Below are 22,952 nucleotides of genomic sequence, written 5' to 3'. Positions count from 1 at the left end.
TGAAAACTTTAGTTCAGTTTGAAAATTTTAGAAACTAGACTTGTGAGCAGTTGCAGTCAATGAATCTTGGGAAGAGTCTGGTGTAAATGTATGCCCTCTCTGACCTGAAATTATATACTATGGACTGTGTAGTAATCCTGTATGTAAACACCAGACTCTTCAATAGTGAAAGATCCCATTTCCTGTATTTGGAACTGCTTTGGGGGCTGGTTTCGCCCTGACACAATTTTGCAGTTACTAGAGTTACTCCTACTTTATCCTGAGCCGAGAGCATGCAATTTTCTGGAGTTTCTCTGCACTTGGCACCAAAACTATTATGTTGTTTTGTGTAATTCTGTTTAATTTAATCTCTGAAATGCATCCAGTAAATTGTTCAGATTAAAAGGTTTGATTTGAATGGTTCGATATGTCTCTGTCTAGAAAATGCAGTTTTACACTTTGGTTTGTTTCATTATAGAACGCCTAATGCCATCTGTTCGTTTCAAATGGATCCAGACGTTCAGGGTAAGGATTTTTCTTTTTTTTTCCCAACTTTTCTGAAGCGACATTTCTGTGTCTGTTTGGACAGAAACTAATGAATTGTAGTGAAGTCATGCCACTTTCAGAAACTCTGCTGTAACACGTAAATGACAAATTACACAGCTGTGCTGTCCCACCTTTATTTTTGGATCTGTCTCAGCACCTTCCCTGCTGTTATCACCTTGGCTTGCGGAATGTTCAGGTGCACAGGGGCCATGTTCCCTAATTTATAATATAGGAGAAGGTTTTTTCACGTATGCTAGAATAGGCATGAAGGATGGCCGTACACTCCCTTTTTGAGTGCAAAATCTTAGTGGATACTTCGTCTGCTACATAACAAGTAATGCAAAATGCAGAACTAGCAGGTAACCATCTGGAGATGTGAGGAAACAATGCACTCTTTTCTATATGTGTAGGAATTCCTTTGTCAGCTTCTCAACAAAGGACATTTATGAGTCTTGAGGTGAAATTTGATCCGCTGCAGAATGATTACATGCTGGTTTTCTTTCCAAAGGATAAGCTCCATTCCTATGAGAAATGAAAGAGTTTATTGCCCCTAAATAGCCTCTCAGAAATAATAATCCTAAAATATTTTGTATTTTGGGGGGGATTTTTCTTTCTTTGTCTGCTGTTTTACTTGTGTGCTCTTGCAAGTTAATTCTGGAACTATTGCTTGACAGGCACAGAATGCCATACTTTGAGGCCACATTTTGTCTGTAAGGATGCACTTGAAGTGAGTTAGCAGATGGCTACTAAAACAGATTCCCTCCACTTAGAAAGTCATCTTGCACATGGAAGGTGTTTGAGTTGGATCATGTGTATGTTTCTAGCATTTGTATTTGAAAATAAGCATTTCAGATTTAATCCATAGCTTACTGAAAACTGTGGGAGTCTTTCTGTTACTTTCAAAAGAGCTTTGCATCAGTTTACTGAAGAAAGAGAACTGATGATGCATAGAAGTCAAAACTCATTTTTCACATTGAATGACATGCTACACTACATCTCCAAATAATATCACAAAACATAGTATGACAAGAGCAGGACTAAACAGATGGTATAGCAGATATTGGCTTATTTCTATATGTTAGGCAGCATCTGGGAACCAGCAGAACCCATAATTTGCTGACTATTAACATTAGTTTGGGACATTTGTGGGAAACCATTGCACACAGATTGGCTTATTTCCAGACTAAACAGGTAGAGACTTTCATGAGTTGTTTCTACTCAGTTATGCATGTTTGTTGCTTATCTTTGACCTTCATCAACTGTGAGTAACTCTTCCTCTCTGAAGTACAGGGAGAAAGAGTCTCTGAGGACAGGAGGATAACTGATAAATCCCTTTCTAGTTTCTAAAGCTATGTGAGCAAGCCTTTTTTTTTTTTTTTCTTGAAGTTCTAGGTATGTGTGTAAAGTACCAGGTATAGGTCGTGTTCAGAAGCCCTTACTTCCCACTTAGGAAAACATCCTTTAAGGATGTGAAAGGAATGAACTGAAATCAAGTAAGGGTGTGGGATTTAGTCGAGCAGCTTGAGCGGGATTACTAAGCAGAGATGTCAAAAGCCAGTTGCTCTGGTAAATTGCTTATCTTCTTCTGAGAGAGTCCCAGATGTTGATCTTGACAGAGAATTTGTTTAATGCTTGAAACAATACACACCCAAAACAATAACCCTGCTGTGCAGACTGACAAACTGTTCCTTGTAGAAGAGCATCTCTGATCAAGAAGCTGTTTTGCCTGAAGAAATACTATTTCATTATAATCTTGGCTAAAAGTATGCACAGTGCATATCCTTTTTTCTGGTCCACGAATAGACTTGATTCCCAAAGGAGCAGGTGTGCTCTCTATGTTAAATACTATTTTTACGAGACATCATGTCACTGGTCATAAGAAGACCATTTTCCCCACAAAGCTATTGGAAAAAAAGAAAATTATTTTTTTTTTTTATTATTTTTTTTTTTCAATATTTTCCTTCAAAGTATTGTGGGTTTTGATCCAGTCCAAATTTGGTTATTTTGATTTTTAATTAAACAATTTGTTTTTCTTTCTTTCCTTTTTTTTTTTTTTTAAACAACCCACTCTATTGTAATGTGTGTTTGTTTTCTTTCACAGAGGCTTTCAGTGATGTTCAGAGCTCCGTCTACAGAACTGCCCTAAAACTACGCTCAGTACAAAGTCTGTGCCAGTGTTAGTAGATGAAGAGAATCCTGTGCTTTGACAGGGAGAAGAATCTGTAACAAATTTGTGTTGCTGTCACCATGAGTTATTATGCTACTTTGCTATCTCATTTTCCACCTGAGAATCTCAGAATGCATTATGAATGCTTAAGAGCTAGATAGTACTTCATATACAAATTGATTTTTTTCCCCTTTTGAATGTCAGTCATGACATTCTAAAGGCATGGGAGAATCAAATTATTATTACAATCTGCAACACTGCTATGTAGACATCACTGGCAATTATGAATCTTTATCTGTATATTATTATTCTTGTTAAATGTCAGATTCTCATGTGTTTCTTAGGAGTTGATTTATTGGAAATAATCATGGATCATCAAAAATACATTGACAGGCATTATTATTAATACGATAAGATTAATGAGAACAAAATAAAATATGAGAGACCAGAAAACCCCCAGCTAGCACTCATTCTCCCTGTCTTTGAAGTGAGTGAGAATTCTGTGCCAGCAAAGAATTATGGAACAAAGCCCTGGTCACCTAGCTTGCTTTGAAATTGGATGTAAATTCCATATTGAGCTAAAATGCATGGAAATCTTGAATTTTCCACCTGAAACAGTCTGTTGCTGAAAATGCACAACATTGCAAATGAGGTCTTCAGGGTAGCACCGAAAAGATGCCTAGTTTGTTGGCCTTGGCCATATTTTTTCATTTGGGCATGCTCTTCTATGAATGTGTTTAGTCTGATCTCAGCCCTGATATGGTAAATCTGCCTGGTGCTATGTTGTCACAGCATGGAAGTACCAACTCACACAGGTACTGGTTTTCATTAGCTCTGTTGCCTAGTCCTCCATGTCTCCTCTAGGCACTCATAGCATCTATCCCAGTTATACTCCCTCCTTGAACACTGGTGACCAGAATTGCATGTGGGTTTCCAGACTGAGATTCAGCAGTGTTTCACACTGATCTTTTCCCATCTGTGTTGGAAAGACCGTCAGTGACACATTCTAGGTTCTCTGCTTCTTCAGCAATCTACAAACTTTCAGTCTACTACAGTCTTTCTCTTCTGATGTTAATTCTAATTGATCATGCCTCTGCGGTACTGAATGTGACCTTTAAGAAGCCATAGCTCTCTCTTCCGACTGGATATTAGTTATTCCATGACACATTGATAGCACAGCCTGTTTTCCCCTTTCTGGGCCATAGCATCCCCCTTCTCTTTGTACTTGTGCATGAGGAGAAAGCCTACATAAAAGAACAAATTTTTTCCACAGTCCCAGATGAGCTTTATTTTGAAGTACTGAATGGTGGGTAGTTTTATACTGTCTATACATAGAATTAAAGTTAGGTCTATAATTTGGATGCAGTTAATCATGCTATTTTTCTTCCCTTCCTATCTATCCCAAAATCACATCCAGGGAATGTTAGTTGAGCTGTTCTATCATTGTAGTGTCACAAGTTTTGCTACATCCATAAACCCAGCAAGGCCTTTCCCAGATTATTTCCTTTTTATGTTGCATAATGTTTTAGACTTCATTTTACAGACTTGTCTTAGCTAGGCACTTCTAATAAAGAAATGTTGAGCTTCCATTCATGAAAAGGCAGGTATCCTCATTCATTTCTCCCTTAATTTTCCTGCAGTGGATTTGATTGATGTTTCTCTGATCCAGCACATCCTATCAAGTGAACAGAGCCAGAGGGAAAAGCAGATTTCTCTGAAAGTGCAGCAGATCTCTGGAATGCTGACAGAACTGTTCCAAAGGGCAAGATTAGAAAAACCAGGCCAGGTAGATCCAAGAGCCGCTGAATTCACGTTGAGCCTGCTAGCTGCCATATATGACAGGTGAGAGGAAGCACAAATGTAAATCCATCACTAAGTACTGCTAGACCAAGTCTGTTTCTACCACTCTTATACCATTTCTGTATGAAACTCCAATTTTGATGGTATTTTGCTTGGTATACACAATGGGAGTAGCTCAGCTATAGGAATATGAGGCACAAAGCTTTATCAGAGAAACAGTAGTCAAATGTTTCCAAAATTATCTGGAAGTCCAGATGTCTGCCAGTCCATGCTAACTTTTTCTGTGAACAGCTTTACAGAGAGTAGCTCTTCTTTTGACTGCAAGATATTTTGATACGTTCTTGAAAAAGAATCCATATTTGCCTTCAAATGACAGTATCCATGCACAGGTCAAGAATTTGCCAGTCACTTTTCATTATTCATTTTTCTCCAACTTAAAAAGTTCATCAACCAGTTATGAAACAAAACTACTATATCATAACTAAGCTGATCAGCTAGGTCCTATGAATAGCAAATAGTTTCTGGGAATAATAAGGAAGCAGCTCACAGAGTGTACTTTTCCCATGTATTGTTTGTGAATAATGAATTAATTCACTAAAGGCAGGATTGGTCTGTGGTTGTATCAGACTTAAAAGACAAAGGCTAAGTTCATCGTAGCATTTATTCACCACAGGTGAAATATATACCCTTCTAAATCAGAGCAAAGTTTTTAACTGAAAGTGAGTGAGATGTAAGTGGCGTGCAGGACTTTTTCTTGAATCACTATTAATTAATAACATACTACTGCTTAAAGTCCCATATTTTGAATTTTTTTGTACTTAAAATCAATTAAGGCTAAGAATACACTGGCATATTATGAAACAAAGCTAGAAACATCAAGAGTATTTTGTAATTTGTATGCACTGTAGGGAAATAATTTAGAAGAATCTTCTTAACAGAACTATCTTGGTCTTTTTTTCTATTTTCTTAGGACAGTGTGTCATTTTCTTTTTGTTGTAATTTCTTTCTTAAAAAAAATTTCACAAGTTTCTTGCCATGTATATAGGATAGAAAAAGCCTCTTATAATTTTCTTCTAATCATGTTTTCTCTGTAGAGTGCTGTTCTCCACTATCAACACTGGAAAGTGTTTCATGGCAAGAGCAGCACATAAAGGCTTTTCCATGTTTATTTGGTAGCTTACTTTATAAGCTTACATCAGTCATCATAATCATTTTTGATTGTATACTTTAGCTTTAATCTTGGACTTTTTTCTATGAAAGTTCTGGAAAAACTAAATATATAAATTAAAAATCTAGACACTTTTGACCAACAATTTCCCATGCAGATCATACTTTAGAGACTATATTGTAGCTTTATGCAGCATGCTCTGTAAAAATGCAGTTTATCTAAAGATTCTTGAAGACAATTTTATGTAATGATATTCTGAAGTGCAATACTGCTTTGCAAAAGTGATATCTTAAATACAGAATTCCAGGATTTCCTGATTTATGGTTTCCAATTCACGTCTGCTTTGTCTTCACGTAAAGAAACATTAGGTGCCTATGTCGCAAACTTGGGTTCTAAATTAAGCTACATTCTTTATGATCTAATGGTCAAAACTAAAGTCCTGCTCCTGCATATATCTTTTTGATTAAATTGAGATGCAGTGAAATTAAAAGGAATCAGCCCAAGAGGAACTCAGTACAGATCTGAGGCCACAGTGAAGCTGCCTGATGATACAATAAAAAACCAGATTTTAATCCTGCTTTCTTTTCTGTATTTGGGAAGGCTTTCCACAAATGAAGAGCAGAATTTTTTTAAGACATGTATTGTAAATGTAAAATTATATTTTACTTGGAATGTGAGGTCTTTGAAGGAGATGCTGTCTTTTTGTTTTATGATTGCATGGTATCTTGAACAGTTAACTCTGTAGTTATGTTCAGTGACAAAGGGTCCTAGACACAAAATATCACTCAAATGCGACATCAGTTATGTACATATAAAAGGATATGAGTTTTGAAGTTGTCTTCCAACACAACAGTATTTTTTTCTTTAGAGGCTTCAGTTTTTACATTCTTAGTGAATGTAGTGTAACTTATTCTATTTTCCTAGATCTGGAACAGGTTATATCAAAACTAGGTCTGCTGCAGCTGCCCTAATTGCCCTTTCAGGAGACACTCCACTGGCTAAATACAGAGGTAGGAAATACATGATTTTATACACTGCCTAAAATACTGAACATTGAGAAAAATCTCCATTGTAATTTTTTTGCTTTAAAAGACAATACAGTTCTGCCATGCGAAAAGTAAATTGTTGACTGCTTAGTTATAGAGAAAGGCTGATGCAGAATACTTTTCCATCAACGTCCATAGCCATCTTTGCATAAAGAGTCTCAGAACAAGTCATAGTAAAGTTTAAGATAAGTAGAGCTTAAAAATGAAGGCCAAGTTCTATTTGCCTAGTAGAAAAGACCAGAAAACCCCTAGCTTTGCATTTCATTGGATTAGCAAACAATTTTATGTATTTGATCCAGGAAGCTTTTAGAGTCCTTTTAACATTAGACAAAAAAGCTTAAAGAACTAAGTATAACAGATAAAGGTAGCCCAGTGCAATGTGCAGCACAAAGATTTCTGGCTGAATTAAATGCTCAAAATGGAGAACAGATGGACCACAAGTGGCATATTGGCCTCATACTCTCCCACTGCATATTGTGTATTTCCTTCCAAATTACAATTTGGAATTAACAATTCACAATTTAAATAGGACATGTCTTGTATAAACATATTTAAATATTTTTCTTACAGCCATGAAAATGAGCTCATTGTTTCCTTCATCCTTACCTGTCTTAACTGCCAGGAATAAGGAATTACCATAATTTCCTTGCTTTCCTTCTCTTTCCCCTGCCTGTAGGAAGAAAATATTGTCACAGCAGTCACTGAGTGCCTGTTAGACAATAAAGGGGAACTTTCTTGAGGGGTTTATTTGCTAGGCTGCAATCATCATGTAGATAGTTTGAGAATAAGTAGCCAGAAGATACTTCAGGCTCTGCCAGGATTCCAGTTTCTTTCCTCTGGTTGTTTTCAGCTTTCTTCCAGTTTTATGCTGTACCTGATGGGAAGGCAGCCTTGATTACCCGTAGTGCCCTGAGAAGCCTACTAACAGACTTAAATCAGGTAATGTCACTACAGTGCTGTTACACCACATATCTTGTAGAAGTATCCTAATCTAGGAGAAAAAAAATACATGGTTGATACATTTTATGTTTGATTACATTATGGGACCAAAGTCAGTGGGCACTCAGTGGACACAGGGAGCTACCATGCAAAGTAGGTAAAAGAATCAAATTCTGTAGCTTTTCTCAGTCGGAGTAACCACTCGCATCAGTGCCTCTGTGCATTCATTTTGCCTGAGCTTACAGGTCTTGGGAACAGCTGCATACAGATGTTGCTAAATCAACTCCAAATTTCAGATGCCTGTACTCACTAGAATAGCTTGCAGTTGCATAAAAATGCCTTAGCATACAGGTATTTCAAGCTGAACTAGCGCTGAAAAATGGGATCTGAAAATGACCCCTGAGGTTCAAATCCAGTGTCCTTCGGTATTCTAGTATGGCAACATAATATGTTGATCCATTTCAGTAAGTGAGCTGGAAGCAAATCATTCTGACACATACTGAACTATGAAATTGCATACTGATGGTATGAATATGAACAGGCTTTCTTCAGAATGGTATGTAAAATGGCATTTCTATAGATGCTTCACCATCTGTGTGCTGTCACCATCTCGGCAGAGCGTGATGGGAACATCTGTTTTTTATTGAGGTGTTTCTGAGCCTTTCTTCTTGATGCAGATCCCAGCCATTGTGGGAGAAAGCTGCACTCTGTCTTGTGTGGAAATTGCGACTCACAGCTGTTTCCATGGGGTAAGTGAAATTCTGATGCCCTGGGAAATGATTTTGAATGTTGCTGGGTGATTAAATTTGCAAGTGTATCACCATATAACATCCACCAGTATCTACTTTTAAGGGGCAGCACTGTCTGTCAGTCTCACACTATAGGAGGATTTATATCTATAGAAAAGATGCTCAGTAAGGTACTACTGAAGATACTGCATTTATTCCAAAACCTTTGGAACCCAGTAACTTCTTACATGAATGGAAAATCTATGCTAGCAGAGTCCAATATCAGACGTTTTATTAGGAACTGTAGATGAGACACCAGTTCTTTTCAAGTAAATGGCTGAACTTGAGACATGTATTTTTTTCAGGTTCTGAATTCAGCAATTGTTGAAGAAAAATTCCTGTCTTGGCTGAGATCAGAGCCTGCTGTTCTCCTGTGGCTCCCTACATGTTACAGATTATCAGCCACAGAAATGGTTTTTCATCAAGCTAGATGTAGAGTCTGCAAAATTTTCCCTATTACAGGCCTCAGGTGCGTCAGTAATTACTGTAGTCTATAGCATCCATATAAATAGTTCTTACCATTGTTTGCATACCCTACAGGCTCTAACTGCTGTATTAGGCAACAAACTTCAGACATAATCTAATTTAACAAGTCAGATAGGTAAAGAGAACCATCACAGGCTAGTGCTCAAGCCTGCATCCTGATTCTCTTTAGTTAACTAGCACAGACATAATTATGGAGACTTACTGAAAGTAAGCTGGCAGTTCAGTGGTAAAGCCAATTAAACCTGTGTATCTCATTTCTTAGTTCTTTGTCCCATAACCAGGTGTATTAAATGGCTAGTTAAGTTGTCCATCTTAGCATCTTATTCACGTAAGTAATAGTATAAAATGGCCTAATGGTATAAAAAGAACACTATCCATTACCTACTGACCAGAACGCTCAGAAAAGCATTTTACTGCCACTCTCTTCTCAGTAACAGTAACCTTGCAGGTTTAGTTTTTTGTATTCTTATTTTTTTGCAAAGTTGCAAATCCTACATCAATAATGTAGTGATATTACAGTTCCATAAGAGCAGCAAATAGAGATAAGCTGGTGCATAAGAAGTATATGAAGATGCAACTGCATTCTCAAAAATGGTACCAGAACAACTGTTTCTTCCTTGGACTGAATTTTGATGCAGCAAATAAATAATATCAAAATCATTAGTGGGTTCTGGAGAATAGTCCACTGTCATTTGGACAAAATAACTCTTGCATTCAGAGAATGCTGAGGAAAGTCATTATTCTAACAAAGGTGCTTCTCTGCATTTCAGAATCCAGGGATCTGGACTTCTCAGTAATCAAGCTCACTTACACCAAGTTCTTACTTGTGGGGAAGTAACTTAATCCTTCTGTTTTCCCTCACAGGTATCGCTGTCTGAAGTGCCTCAATTTTGACCTTTGCCAAGTCTGCTTTTTCACTGGTCGTCTCAGCAAACCACATAAGAGGTCACATCCTGTTGTGGAACACTGTGTGCAGGTAGAGTCCCATTGTACTGATTTATTTCTCTGTTCAGGTTCTTCATGTAGGAAAGTAGGCAGTAGACTCTTGAAGTACATTGATTTTGAAATTATGTGTGTATTAGCCATAATGGCTGTGACATATTAGCATTATTAATCTGGGAACAGTGAGTCAGGGAAAGAAAAAAAGGGGGCTTCTAACTTTAGGAGTGTTTTGTTCTGAAATAACCAAATAGAGCTATGAAATGTCACAGTGCAAGTCCTCTTCCCAAGGAGTTTTATGGCATGTTTGCCATTTGCAGATCATCCTTAAACCTGTGGAAAATGTCCTCAGTGTGTCCCAGTGCTCCTTCCTCCCAATCCCAATGCGGACTCATTCAGAAATTAATTCATCAGCTGTACAAACTCCTGCATGAAATTTCCTTTATTCCAGAGTTTTTCCACTTCATTGTAAACCTTTTGGACTCATTTGTCTCTGTCAGTTAGGGATGCAGCACAAAAAGGCAGCATGGGCTCAACTAAGCTCACCTACTTGGGCTCCATTACAGGGGGAACTTGTGCTTTCATCACACTGTGGTGTGATGTGGTGAAGTTCAACACTGGGAATTCATATTTGGAATCAGCTTCTCCTTTGAGCAGGGCATTCCAGACCTTGCCCACAGCAGCAGAAGACAGGGGGTTTTTTGTGGATCTATATAACAGTATCTTCTTCTGTTCCAGTAAATGAGCTGAAAAGCGCCCATGAAAGTTTCCCTAGTAAGCTGTACTTCATGGTCTCCTTCCTGAAACCCTGCATTTAACATGAAAGATACCTGGGTAACCAGTGTCTGCACCAAAAAAAAAGAATGTTAGTTGGACTGCTCTTGCAGTCACCCTTTGTCTGGGGGAACACTGAACTGTAGCCACTTCATTGCTCTCTTTCTGAAAATAAACACCTATTGCTAACACTGTGAGAAACTGTATCTGGATGCTCAATATCTGCATTAAAAATAACAGATAGATGTTCATTCCTCCAAATAGTCTTCTTCATCCTCCATCTGCGAGAAAGTAGGAGAATCAAATGGCAACTGATCTCCTCATGTAGAGATTTCTAATAAAGACATTAAAATCAGCGTGAATGGAGAGTGAATGGGAGTGTGTGGATGTGGAAGCACCAGAAGGAAGGGCAGGAGGGATATAACAAGACAGGAGATGATGCAACCTAGATTAGCTGGTCAGCAAGATCAGAGCACTTCCACACACAGCTTCTCAGGACAACCAAATCAGGAAAACAAAAGGTAGCCTGAAACAAAGGACAAACTGCCATTTGAAGGTGCCATTGCAAGAGATGATGATGCGCAGGTAAAGAACAAGACCTATACCCAAATAAGGAGACAAAAGATCACAATCACTGCCAGCTCCTAAAGGAGCTAAAGGCACATCCAAAAACCAGCACATGGTCACACTAAGAGGAACCCAGGAGGCTTAAGGAGAACTGGCATCTCTTGTCCTCCATGTCACTGTAAGTTGTCATGGCCATACCATGTGTATACATACACCTTGGTGTGTGAATGCTGGAAAGACTACTTGGACACACGTATATTAGTGCTTGTGAGTGAGTGAGTATGAGTGAGTGAAATCAGTTTTATTTTAAAATGAAGTCCCCTTCCTCTCCTATACTGTCTGACATTGAGCTTTTCCACATTGTTGCTGCAATATTGCAACTGGATCACTGAACTTAGGTTTCCTTTATGAAGCCCTACTCTAACACTAACCCTGTCAATATTACTTTTGTGGCCAAAATCTATACCAAAATTAAAAAGATAAGCTGCTCACTATGGCAGATACCATTTTTATATCCTTTGTGTGGGACATAAAAGAATCAGTAGTAAGACACTTTTCCCATACCTTCCACTCAAAGGTGCTGTCCTTGGTTGGGTAAGTTTTCACATTGTCTTTATCAGGGAGTGGGCTGCTGAGTGGGGATTTGAAATATCAGCACTGTTTTTCCTTACCGTGCTGACACCTTGTGGTAATGCTATTACGATGTTGAGAACTGACTAGGAGGCATGCTGTATGTTTTCTTGGCGTTCTCCTGTTCAGTCTGTCATGGGTCACCCCACGTTCTGCAGCAGTCACTTCCTGGGACAGAATTGCTTTGTGTCCTCCTATAATACAGCTACTGAACTTAGTTGTACCTGAGCCTGACACTGCTGTGACAAATAGAAGTGTGTTTTTTACTGTATTGTATGAGAGGAGGACATGAGGCACAGAAGGCTATATCTATTAACACTTCATACAAGTATAAAAGTACTTCCCATTGATCAAGAGGGAACTTAGATACTAGTCAGTCAGACTTATGATTGTGACCGTGAGCTTAATCATTGTAACTGCCAAAATCCTGCATGAGGTATTTCCAGGCTGCCTGAATTTGGCCCAGACAGACTGTTTTTCTTACCGAACAGAGTTAGAGCCACTCTTGCCTGTCATCCTGCATCATCATCCACCTCAGCTCCCCTTCTAGGGCTCAGACAGCAGCCATGAGCCTCTTCAATTGTTGAACAGGTGGACCTTTTCTTTCTTGTGTCTTGCCTTTGCCTTGGACTGTGTCTACTTCTGGGCAGCACCTGTTTGAAAATTCACTCCCTTCTTTATTATCCCTCATTCCAATAGATGTCAGCAAAGGTGAATGCGAAGCACTTTCTCCGCACCATCAGGAACAACCTGTTTCAAGAGCGCTGCAGAAGAAAGGAGGCTCAGAGAAGGAGGGCTCTGGAGATAGTGGAGGAGAGTCACTTCCCTACTCACAAAAAGACTTTGTGAGTTTCTGTTTCCGATGGATTTATAATCTCTGAATAATATGTCAGGCTGTGGGATATTGCTTGATTATGTCCTTTGAGTAAGTGATTTTGTTATGACAGACACCATGTCATGATTTTTCCATTAAAAAGGGAAAGCATAAATGGGAAGTTGCTGCACATTGTTCTGTAGCTTAACCATGATTACCATGCTGACAACCTAATGACCAGTTGTCTTATAAAATATGACATGCTTGTGTCTTCCTTCCCTCCTTCCTTATGTCATCTCTTTCTCCCCATGCCATTTCTTATGCTCAGTCTAGGGTCAAACATTGCAAATATTTAGTACCTGTCACAATTGCATGGGGTTTTAAGCACCTCCTCTGTGACAAATTCATTGGAAATTAACTGTGAATGCTTTCACATGTGACCCACAGTGCGTTCACTGACAGCCATTCTACTCAAGTCCCACTGAATTGCAGTCCTGTAGGATTACTCACAATAGTGAGTAGCTGAACTCACCATTCCAGTTCTTTCAGATCAGTTCTGCTTTGTGTGCTTTTAGTTAATGTGTAAATCATTCTGTATTTCCACTGATCACAGTGGTTAATAATGAGCATTGGAGGTCGTGTGTGATTTTCCCTATAGTTTCTCCTTCCTTGCTCTGAGATTTTGGTTGATATTTAGGTGTAGAAATTGAAGGGAATGATTATACAAGATAAGCACTACAAATGTACAAAGGGTGAAATTCCTTCCTAGTTGTATAAAGACGTAGAAACTCTCTTGCATCTCACGTGTTCTCAAAATGAGGCTTCCATGAGACTGAAATAGGGAAGAAATGTTCACTCCTTTCTGAAAGAATTAATTTCATCCTTGTGCAAAGGAGGAGAAAAATCAGTTTCTAAAATATGATTGTGCTACACTGCTAGGTAAGTACATTGCTATTAGAAACCAAATTTTTATATACAGTAAGACCAATGGATGATAGTTAACAGTGATTCTCACGAAGAATATTATTTCAGTGTTTGTTTTTTAGAATGTGGTGAAATGCAAAACATTTTCCATTGCTAATATTTCCCTACTTGTATTCAGCAACAAAAAATACCTCTTCATTTTGATCCTGCTGTGAGCAATCAAGATTTCTCTGTAATTTGCGGGGGGGGTTGCTTACCTAATGCTTGGGTAGCAATGAGAGAAAGAAGAATTTGGGGTTGCCATTACAGGTGTCTCTGTGGGGCTGATAGGTATCTGGACTTTTCCTAGCATAGAATGTACTGAACGGCAGGATGTCTGGCCCTTTGCTATCTTTTTGTAGTTGAATTTCCCAATATATTTAGCTCTTGGCTAAAGGAAGCAAAAAAAGAGACGCAGCAAATTGCACTGATACTAAATGGGTGAAAAGAACCTATTGTTGAGATTTGGTTGAGAGAGTGGAATTTTTTTTTCAGGAATTTCATTCTTTCAGCCAAAATATGCCAGCAGGTATAGCTAAGCCATACTTCTTGCTTAGTCAATAGCACAGCTGTCTGTCTACTTACAGTACATTATTTTTCTTTATCTTTCTGGGTACCAAAACCATATACGGCTTGATCCTTTCTCTACTCATTATTTCTCTGTTTTATACAGTCCCCCTGCAGAACCCAGTGCTTCACCACTACCTGGCCCTGAAAACCTGTCTTTCCCAGTGGACAGACCTGTCCTGGAGTTACCCAAGTTCATATCTGAAAACAGAACTGTAATGCAGAAGAGTGAGAATAACAGCAAGACACCAGAGCAAGGCAAGACAAAAGCTCAGGTGAGCAAAACATGAAGCTGTAATAGTGCTAAAGCTATGAAGAAGACCTGCCAAGTTAACTATCTAATTGCCTTCTACTTACCAATGTAAAAGAAATGTAATGGGCAGCTTCACCTTTCTGTTAATTTCTTACTTATGGAAAAAAATGTGAAATTTGAAAACTTAGTGGAGCTTGAATTTGATAACCTTCCAAGAATAACTCCTTGACATCCATGACCATCAGAAGCATTTGTAAGAATATTTGCTCTGTTAACTTCTTTTGTTTTTGAGTTGTCTTAGAGTAGCACATTAAAGACTAGCTAAGACTGGAGTCCTTTCTCTATTCTGACAGTAAAAAATGCCATCATGTCCTCCTACTGCAAGCAAATGTCAAGGAAGGACACCTTAATTCTTATTAGGCTCAGGCCATTTTTGTCACCATGGCAATAGTAAGAGGACAGAATGGGCCCTTCTTAAGGGCAAACCCATAGTAATGTCCACTCCAACTAAAATAGCTCATGCATAAAAGCCCTCCGATCATCCATTTCCAGGTTCCCTGCATAGAAACAATGCTAGAGGAGTGGGTAGGACAGTGTAGATAAAAATAAGTACATAGCAGTTTTTTGTTTCTATATTTGTTTGAGAGGTTGGTAGCTCTGCACATACTCAGAATATAGGGAACACTGGGTTGTGTTCAAACCAGTTTGTGTCATCCACTCATCTTGTTCTTCCCAGAAGCCAAGGGTGCAGTAACTGAGAACTAGCCTGTGCGTGTCAGGTCACTCCTCTGCCTGGTACTCCTGTGCTGCCCTTTGGAAGACCTGTCTTTTAGGACTCTGCTGCCCAGCTTGAGGTATAGTGCCAGCCAGCACATATCTGCAGGAGAAGTTGTGGGCAGACATTGCTTAAGCATATAATTTTGATGGCTGGCATTTGTTGTTTTAGAAGACAGTGAGACAGTACTTGCATCCCTGTAGTGGGATTCTGTCACACGCATTACTCTCTTGTTCATTTCCTCTCTGCACTGAGAATTCTTTTTGAGGAGTTTTATACTGATTTCCAACATCTTATAGTGCAGATTACTTCAATGTTGCTTAAAAAGATGCAGACTGTAAGTCCAATGATAACTTTTAATAGAATCCATGAGCTTGGAGGTCCTGTGGACCCAGCTCTTAGTCTTGTAATTTCCTGGCAGCCCTGATTCCAGCCCAGTCTATACCATGCCTCTAAAGCAGCTTGCCTGGAAAGTGTTTGTCTCCCTGACTTCTGGGCTACTGTCCCCTGCATGGACCAGAGACTGCTACTTCCATCCAAAGACCAGGACTTCCTCTTCTCTATTCTACATCCAGTCTCCTTCCCTCCATCTCCTTGTCCCAAAGCAGTTGTGTGACTTAGGAGAGACTGTTTCCAAATCAGAATATTCCATTTTGCAGAAATTCCACGGAATGAGGTTTTTGTTCCAATTTAAAACAAAACAAATTCTCATACACTTAGACTTTGTCATGGGACAAAGAATTTGTTCTACAGAGTAAATATTCCAGTCCATTTGAATAGCCATTAGAAATACTTTAATGCATCAATTGATTGCAATCAGTTAAATAAAAGAAGTTAACTACTAAATCTGTAAACCAGACCAAATCCCAAATTTGCCATGCCCTCCTGTAGCAAAATTTGCATAGAAAATGAAATGTTATTTCTGATAAAGTTATGAACAGATACTTTTCTCTTTTTTTATTATAGGCAATAGCCTCTTTTGAAGCAGATGTGTTAAAAATGCATGAATCCATCAAAAGCATTCACAATGAAAGCAGGTAGGTAAATGCAGTAGTACAATGACTGAAGACTGGTGGGCAATACTGCTCCAATGAAGAGCTAGAAGACAAATGATTTTTCCATACTTTAGAGATTTTGAGATTTTTAAAAAAATCCTGTCAAATGGGGATGAATGATAAAAACTCAGAAACAAAAATTATAAATGGAGATCACTGGAAAAACAATTTCTGACAAAGCAAAACATTTTGTTTTGCTTTCATCAGCATTTCTGCAATTGTTAGTTTACATTTCTAAAAGTCATTTTTAAGGGAAAAAATGTTCATTCACATAAAAATATCAGAATAGCATATTTTTCAAATTTTTCTCTGAATAAGCCTTAATCAAAACAAATTTCATAATTCACATGAAATTTTAAAATCAAAGTAGGATATCTTTCTAAAAAATACTCTGTAAGTCAAATAGAGACTACAGGCTTAATACAGTAACTATTGGTAAAAATTCCACAACTTGGATTATCACAGAAGTCCCTTCTGATATTCAAATCTTTGACACAATAAAATATTAATTCTTAAACTACAAATTTCTTAGGTGGTTTTTCTGGTTTGGGGTGGGGGTGTTGGTGTATGGGCAACCATGCTTACCTTTTTCTTTCACTTTTGCTTTCCCCTCCTTCATTTTTGTAGTTATATATGAATGTGCTGTAGATATAATCATGTCTGTGACCACTGGAACCAATGGAATTACAGTGAAGTGTAGAATTTGATCCTGAATCTACTCTATCTCCTTCAGTATGTTCAGTTCCCTCTATTCCTGTTTTGTTTCATTCTAATAAGTCAATGTACAATTGCTCCTCCAAATTCACACAAGGGCACCCCAAGACGGGCACAAAGCAATTGCAGTTTCATTGTAATTCTGTGTCCTTACCTCACTCTCTGTTCTTACACGGGAAAATAAAGAGGTATGGTGGTGTGGTTTAACCCCAGCTGGCAACTAGGCCCCACACAGCCGCTTGCTCACTCCCCCCGAGTGGGATGGGGGAGACAATCAGAAGAGTAAAAGTGAGAAAACTTGTGGGTTGAGATAAAGACAGTTTAATAGGTAAAGCAAAAGCTGTGCCACCCACAAGCAAAGCAAAACAAGGAATTTATTCACTACTTCCCACCAGCAGGCAGGTGTTCAGCCATCTCCAGGAAAGCAGGGCTCCATCACACATAACAGTTACTTGGGAAGACAAACACTGTAACTGCAAATGTCATCCCCCTTCCTTCTTACCCCAGCTTTATATGCTGAGCACAGTGTCACATGGTGTGGGATATCCCTTTGGTCAGTTGGGGTCAGCTGTCCCTGCTGTGTCCCCTCCCAGCTTCTTGTGCACCCCCAGCCTGCTCGCTGGTGGGGTGGGGAGGGGTGAGAAGCAGAAAAGGCTTTGACTCTGTGTAAGCACTGCTCAGCAGTAACGAAAACATCCCTGTGTTATCAACACTGTTTTTCCAGCACAAATCCAAAACATAGCCCCATACTAGCTACTGTGAAGAAAATTAACTCTACCCCAGCCAAAACCAGCACATATAGCAAAGATAATCAGTTTTTGTTTAGATTAGCAATAATTGAGAGGATGTCTGGGAAGCCTGCTCCTGAAATACTGCATCACCCTCTGACCCAGAGCTTATATAACTGGGTAAATGAATCGCATTACTCATGGGAAGCTCTTTGTTCTTATTTGTGGACCAACTTCCAGCCTTTATGTGCCTGTTCACAGAACCCCGGCTCTGAGTTAGTTGAAGGTATTCAGCATTTTACAGTAGAAAGCCATTAAATGCTGTTATAAGGGACCACTGTAATATTAACTTTAATTTTAAATGGTCTGACTTGCCGACCCATTCAGACAAATCTTGCATAATTCCAGTGAAACTGATGGGGCTCTTGTCTGTGAGCCAGTGCATACCCAAAAGAAAGTGAATCAGATGAACTTCTGGATGTAACTAAGCGAGGGAGATAACTGTTTCAGCTGTGTGATATGAAGCAGTTTATTACTGTAGTGTTAATAAGCTGTCTGTCTCCACCTCAGCTGTACAGAAGACAAAACTGCATTTCTACCCTAACTTCTTAGAGAAATCCCAACTCTAGAACAGAGATATGGGTGGTATTTTTGTCATGCTGTGCTCCGAGTAGGTAATTTCTAAATATTTTCTGGTGTGCATGGGAGGGTGGCACTTCTCATTGCAAAAATCACGGTGTCTTTTAATGGACAAGCGTCCTGTGCAGAAATGATTGGTATCATCAAACAAGCTGCATTGAATACCAGGAGCAAGAAGGAACTCAATCAAAGGGGTAGAGGCTGCTTTTACTCTTTTGTTGCCCAGGGGGAAATGATGGGAATCTTTTGCAGGTCAGGGAGTTGCCATAAGTAGTTTGCTTCTAGACAGAGGGACAGCTATAATGTCTCTCCTTTTGCAGCTGCCTTTGTGGGAAAGGTAAAACCCCAGGTGCGAGGCTCAGTCCTGGCCACAGTTCCACTCAACTTGCATCTTTCCTCATCTAGAACACTGCTGTTCTTGCTAATTCCATGGGTACAGCCCAGTTCCTGAAATACAGGCCTCTAACCCCAAAGCTGACAAAAATTTCCTGAAGTGACAAAGAGGAGAAAGTCTGCAGTGCTGCAGTGTTTGCTCTTTTCCATGGCTGCATATATTTGTGTGTGTGTGTGATGTGGCAAAATTCCCATCCTCCTGTCCCCCTGGCAGGTACATGAAGAAGCAGTTCAACAAATGGAAAGGCAAAATGCAATTTCTTCACAACTGCCAGGAAGACAAAAGCTGCAAAATAGAGGCAAAGCTCCAAAGCCTGAGAGCGAGCCATGAAAACCTGCAAATGAAGCTGCAGCAAATGAAGCAAGAAGTAAAGGTATAGTGATAAACATACCAAGAATCTTCACAGCTATGAGCAATTACTGAATACTAACTCCTCTTCCTACAGACCACCACTCTTGATACTATTTCGTGCACCTTCTGTTTGTCTGCTCAGTCATCTTAGGTTCTTGTCTTCAGAGAAAGCAGATAGGCTCTTTGCAGCAGGGATTTTCTTGTCATTCTGTATATATTTAGTATCTAGCTCAGATATCCATGTCTGGGATGTTTAGATACTACTGCAATGAAAATAATGAGAGGGTATTCCAATAAGAGTGAGAAAATTATTTGCAACAGAATGTTAAATACTTCATTGCAGTCTGCTCTTTAGAGAACAATCCTGTGTTGGCCTTGAATAAATAAAATACTCTTTTGTCTTGTACTGGGATGTAATACAGTTCTCTTACATAAAATATTTTATTTCTTCACAATTGTATTGACTCTTGTTCAGTTCAAATATCTCCGAGGTTCTGAAAAGGCCCTTATTTCACAGGGGATGCATATGTATTTGCCACCTACAGCATTTTTGTAGCATTTTCTGCAATTTAGAGTGTTTTTCAGGATTGGTCAAACATAGAGAAAAGCCAGACACATCTGCAGTGCACACTTGGTCAGCTTTATATCACTTGCACATGGAGTCCAGTATGACCTGGCATGTCACACCATCCTGTGTGTATGCTGTGACACTGGCCTGTCCACAACATGCAGGACTGGCTGCACACACGCAGTTAAGTGTCTAGTACATGCACAGGCAGTGCAGTGCATCTCACTTACATCAGAGTCAGCATTCATGCAGTGGATGGTATTTGCCATCGTAGTTCTGTCTAGGAACTTTCAAATACAACTGCGGCACTGACAACTGACCTAGTTCTAAAATTTCAAATGTTAACAGGTGTGAGGCATTCAATATGTGTTTAATATACACATGTATTTTTCCCTTAGTTTAATTCTTTTAGAACAATTTTCCTGCAAATTTACTCTTGGAACATTATTATTCCCAATTTTCAATGGCATTAAAGCATGTAATGTCTTCAGATTGGAATTGTGGAAAAAATGGCCACATAGATTTGTCCAAACTCAAACACAAAGTTTTATTTTATTGCAGGAAAATATTTTATTTGTGAAAAGAATTGGTTTAGTTCAACAGAAATTAAAAAAAAAATATATTCTGACACAAAATTATTTTCTTACCTATTTTAGTACTACCAGCAAACCAAGTTATCAATTATTTTCACAACGTAGTTTCTGTGTTTTCTCTGTTGTAGACAATGTTACAGTCACCAGAGCATCCTTTTGCACAGTGTCAGAATATGATGCCAAGAAATTCACAGGTCCTACTGGAAAGGGGAATGCAGGGTGGGTTAAATCCTGCCCAAATGAGGCCTACTTCCAGAACATGTGAAGACTGGAAATCTTTGAATCCCCCCAACTCTGCAAATAGAATGCAGCTTTTACAGACACCCAAGGTTCCCACTGCAGTGGACATTATGTTCTCAGAAGACCCACTGGAGTCAGCGTCCCTGCACAGCGACAGACCTGTTATGGGGCAGTATAAAAAAGCAAAAGAGAATCAAACATATCTGCTTGAATTGACAGAAAACTCCCTCAGTGGCATCATGAGGAATACAGTTCTTACTCCCACTGCAGTGCAGATACCACCTGATGAGAAGGAAGTCAATGAGGAAGTGGAACTCCAGCAGCTAGTGATGAAACTGAAGGATGCATTGTCTCTCCAAGCCCAACCAGGTATAAATTCTCCCAGTTATCTTGACACTGTCTTTTCACCTTCATCCAGTTTACTCTATAATATTGTGCATAATCATTTAACCCTCAGAGGAAACTCAGAATCTTGCCTTTGCCATTGAGTACTTCTGTACTCTAGCTCTATATTGTAAGGTAGAACATATTCCTGTAAGGTGGAATATAGCCCCTAATGTTGGACTAATTTGAAACAGGGTGAGTCAAAGCACGTAAGAGGAAATCAGTCTCAGCAGTCAATTAAGGAGCAAACTTATACTGGTGAGGGGCACTGGAGGTCTTTTCTGTTGCCACTTCCATGACACTGTAATGATGACTCCAGTCCCAGGCAGACTTCCAGCAGTACAAAATCCCTTTGTAATCAATGGTCTTACACAGCAGAGCTTTGTTCACCACTCAGGATGCCTCAGTTTTGACAATGAGGATGTAATAAGGAGAATGATGGGAAAAGCTGCTGTTTCTATGGACTTACCTTAAATTTGAGATTTATAAAGTTTTTCAGGGCTCTGGCACCATCCAAATGCTCTGAAAGACTTAAAATCTGTTCTACTTTTCAGCTCAACAGTCTGCTTTGCAGCAGCAGTTCTTCTCTACAGCTGAACATGTTTGCAGATCCTTTTCTGACCTCATCAACCAAGTAACTTCACCAGCTTGTAAATGATGGAAACTACCATTCACCTTACAGCTTCAACTGAACTACTGAAGGTAGTTGATGCCATGTTAGACTCTTCAAAGTGTCTCAGATGTTGCATTGTAAAAACCCAGCATAACAGATTTCTGCATTTACTGACTTCACCAGGAACCATAAATACTATTAGAGAACAATGTTCCTTTTCTATTGGTGGTTTCCAGCTCCTGTGCACTAGATGTTGGCCCAGCTGGTAAAAACCATCATGTCTTCATTAATGTTACACTGGCTTTCACAACTGTCCTGCCCTCTCCTCTCTTCTCACTGCTATATAATCAGTAATGGCTTGTGTTTCAGGAACATTTGTTTTTTGTACGGGAGTTGGCTTGAGTCAACTGGTTTCAGTAATGTATTTTCTATCACATCATTGTTTCTTAGACTAAAGGAAGGAATAAGTTCTTAACTGTCACACTTCACAATACTTGATATTTACATATTCATATTTTTCCAAGCTACTGAATTCATATTTAAACGAAAAGATGCTTTGAACATTTAAAGGAACTTGAATGCTTAAGAGCCTTTCCATTATTGATTAACTTATATATTAGTATAGAGCAGTTAATAAGAATGTAATGTTTAGTACAGAATGGTTAATAAGAATGTAATTTTACCTGCAGTATCTAAAATCTGAGAAAAGTAATTTTTTCCTTGGTTACTAGTACCTTGTATTTATTTGATGGAACATATCTAAAACTTCCAGAGTATTAAAAATACTTATCAAGCCTGTACACACACATACAGGCATATATATATGCATGTAAGTAAACATATAAACTGCACAGAAGTTTGTAAACAGATAGATGATTGGCTGTAGGTAGCAGGTTGTACTTGAAGTTGGTTACAAAGCATCTATTGGGCATCAGCAAGGAAACAGGCTGGGATTTGAAGAGAAAGGAAGATATCACACAAAACAAACATTGCATACTGCTTTCATCCATGCATACTACAGTCTAGCTTAATTTCTTATAATGATGGGTGAGTGAAGGCCTTAGAAAAAATTTAGATCACTCTTAGAAGAAAAATAATAGATGCTCACTGCTTTCCTTTCATTACTTCTTGTTTGCTACATGTTTCTTACAGCAGTGCAACTCAGTGAGATACATTAGTATAGTCTGTGACAATAGTGTCATCAAATGCATATTGTTTTAGTGACAGCAGTTCTGAAGGTTGAGATAATGGGTTAAGATACGGCAAGTTAATGATTGGCATGTTATTATCAGATGTTTTACTTCTTTGGATTGTTAACTATTTGTTAAGTGACAATGTGAACTGATGGCAAATTTACCAAGTGTGATTCCTCAGCAGTGCAAATGATTGCCAATTTCTCTCTCTTTGGCTGTTGATATGCCATGGTCAAGTTACTTCCTTGGAATTGTGCAGTATCTCTTGTTGATGGCAGC

General features: G+C 38.8%; 1 protein-coding gene across 1 annotated transcript; it reads left to right on the top strand.

Moving 5' to 3' along the window:
* Positions 1 to 356: 356 nt before the first annotated feature.
* Positions 357 to 21,525, top strand: DYTN (dystrotelin). The gene is made up of 14 exons (XM_009482654.2): positions 357 to 504; positions 2,627 to 2,701; positions 4,333 to 4,534; positions 6,585 to 6,670; positions 7,557 to 7,645; positions 8,323 to 8,394; positions 8,739 to 8,902; positions 9,784 to 9,895; positions 12,529 to 12,674; positions 14,280 to 14,448; positions 16,168 to 16,238; positions 18,945 to 19,104; positions 20,372 to 20,852; positions 21,422 to 21,525. The coding sequence occupies exons 1-14, from the start codon at positions 486 to 488 to the stop codon at positions 21,523 to 21,525; spliced, it is 1,950 nt and encodes a 649-aa protein (XP_009480929.2). The 5' UTR covers positions 357 to 485.
* The last annotated feature ends 1,427 nt before the right edge of the window (positions 21,526 to 22,952 follow it).

This window comes from Pelecanus crispus, chromosome 5, assembly GCF_030463565.1.
Source record: "Pelecanus crispus isolate bPelCri1 chromosome 5, bPelCri1.pri, whole genome shotgun sequence".
In the NCBI taxonomy this organism is placed as follows: domain Eukaryota; kingdom Metazoa; phylum Chordata; class Aves; order Pelecaniformes; family Pelecanidae; genus Pelecanus; species Pelecanus crispus.
This window is presented reverse-complemented; position numbering and strand designations above follow the sequence as displayed.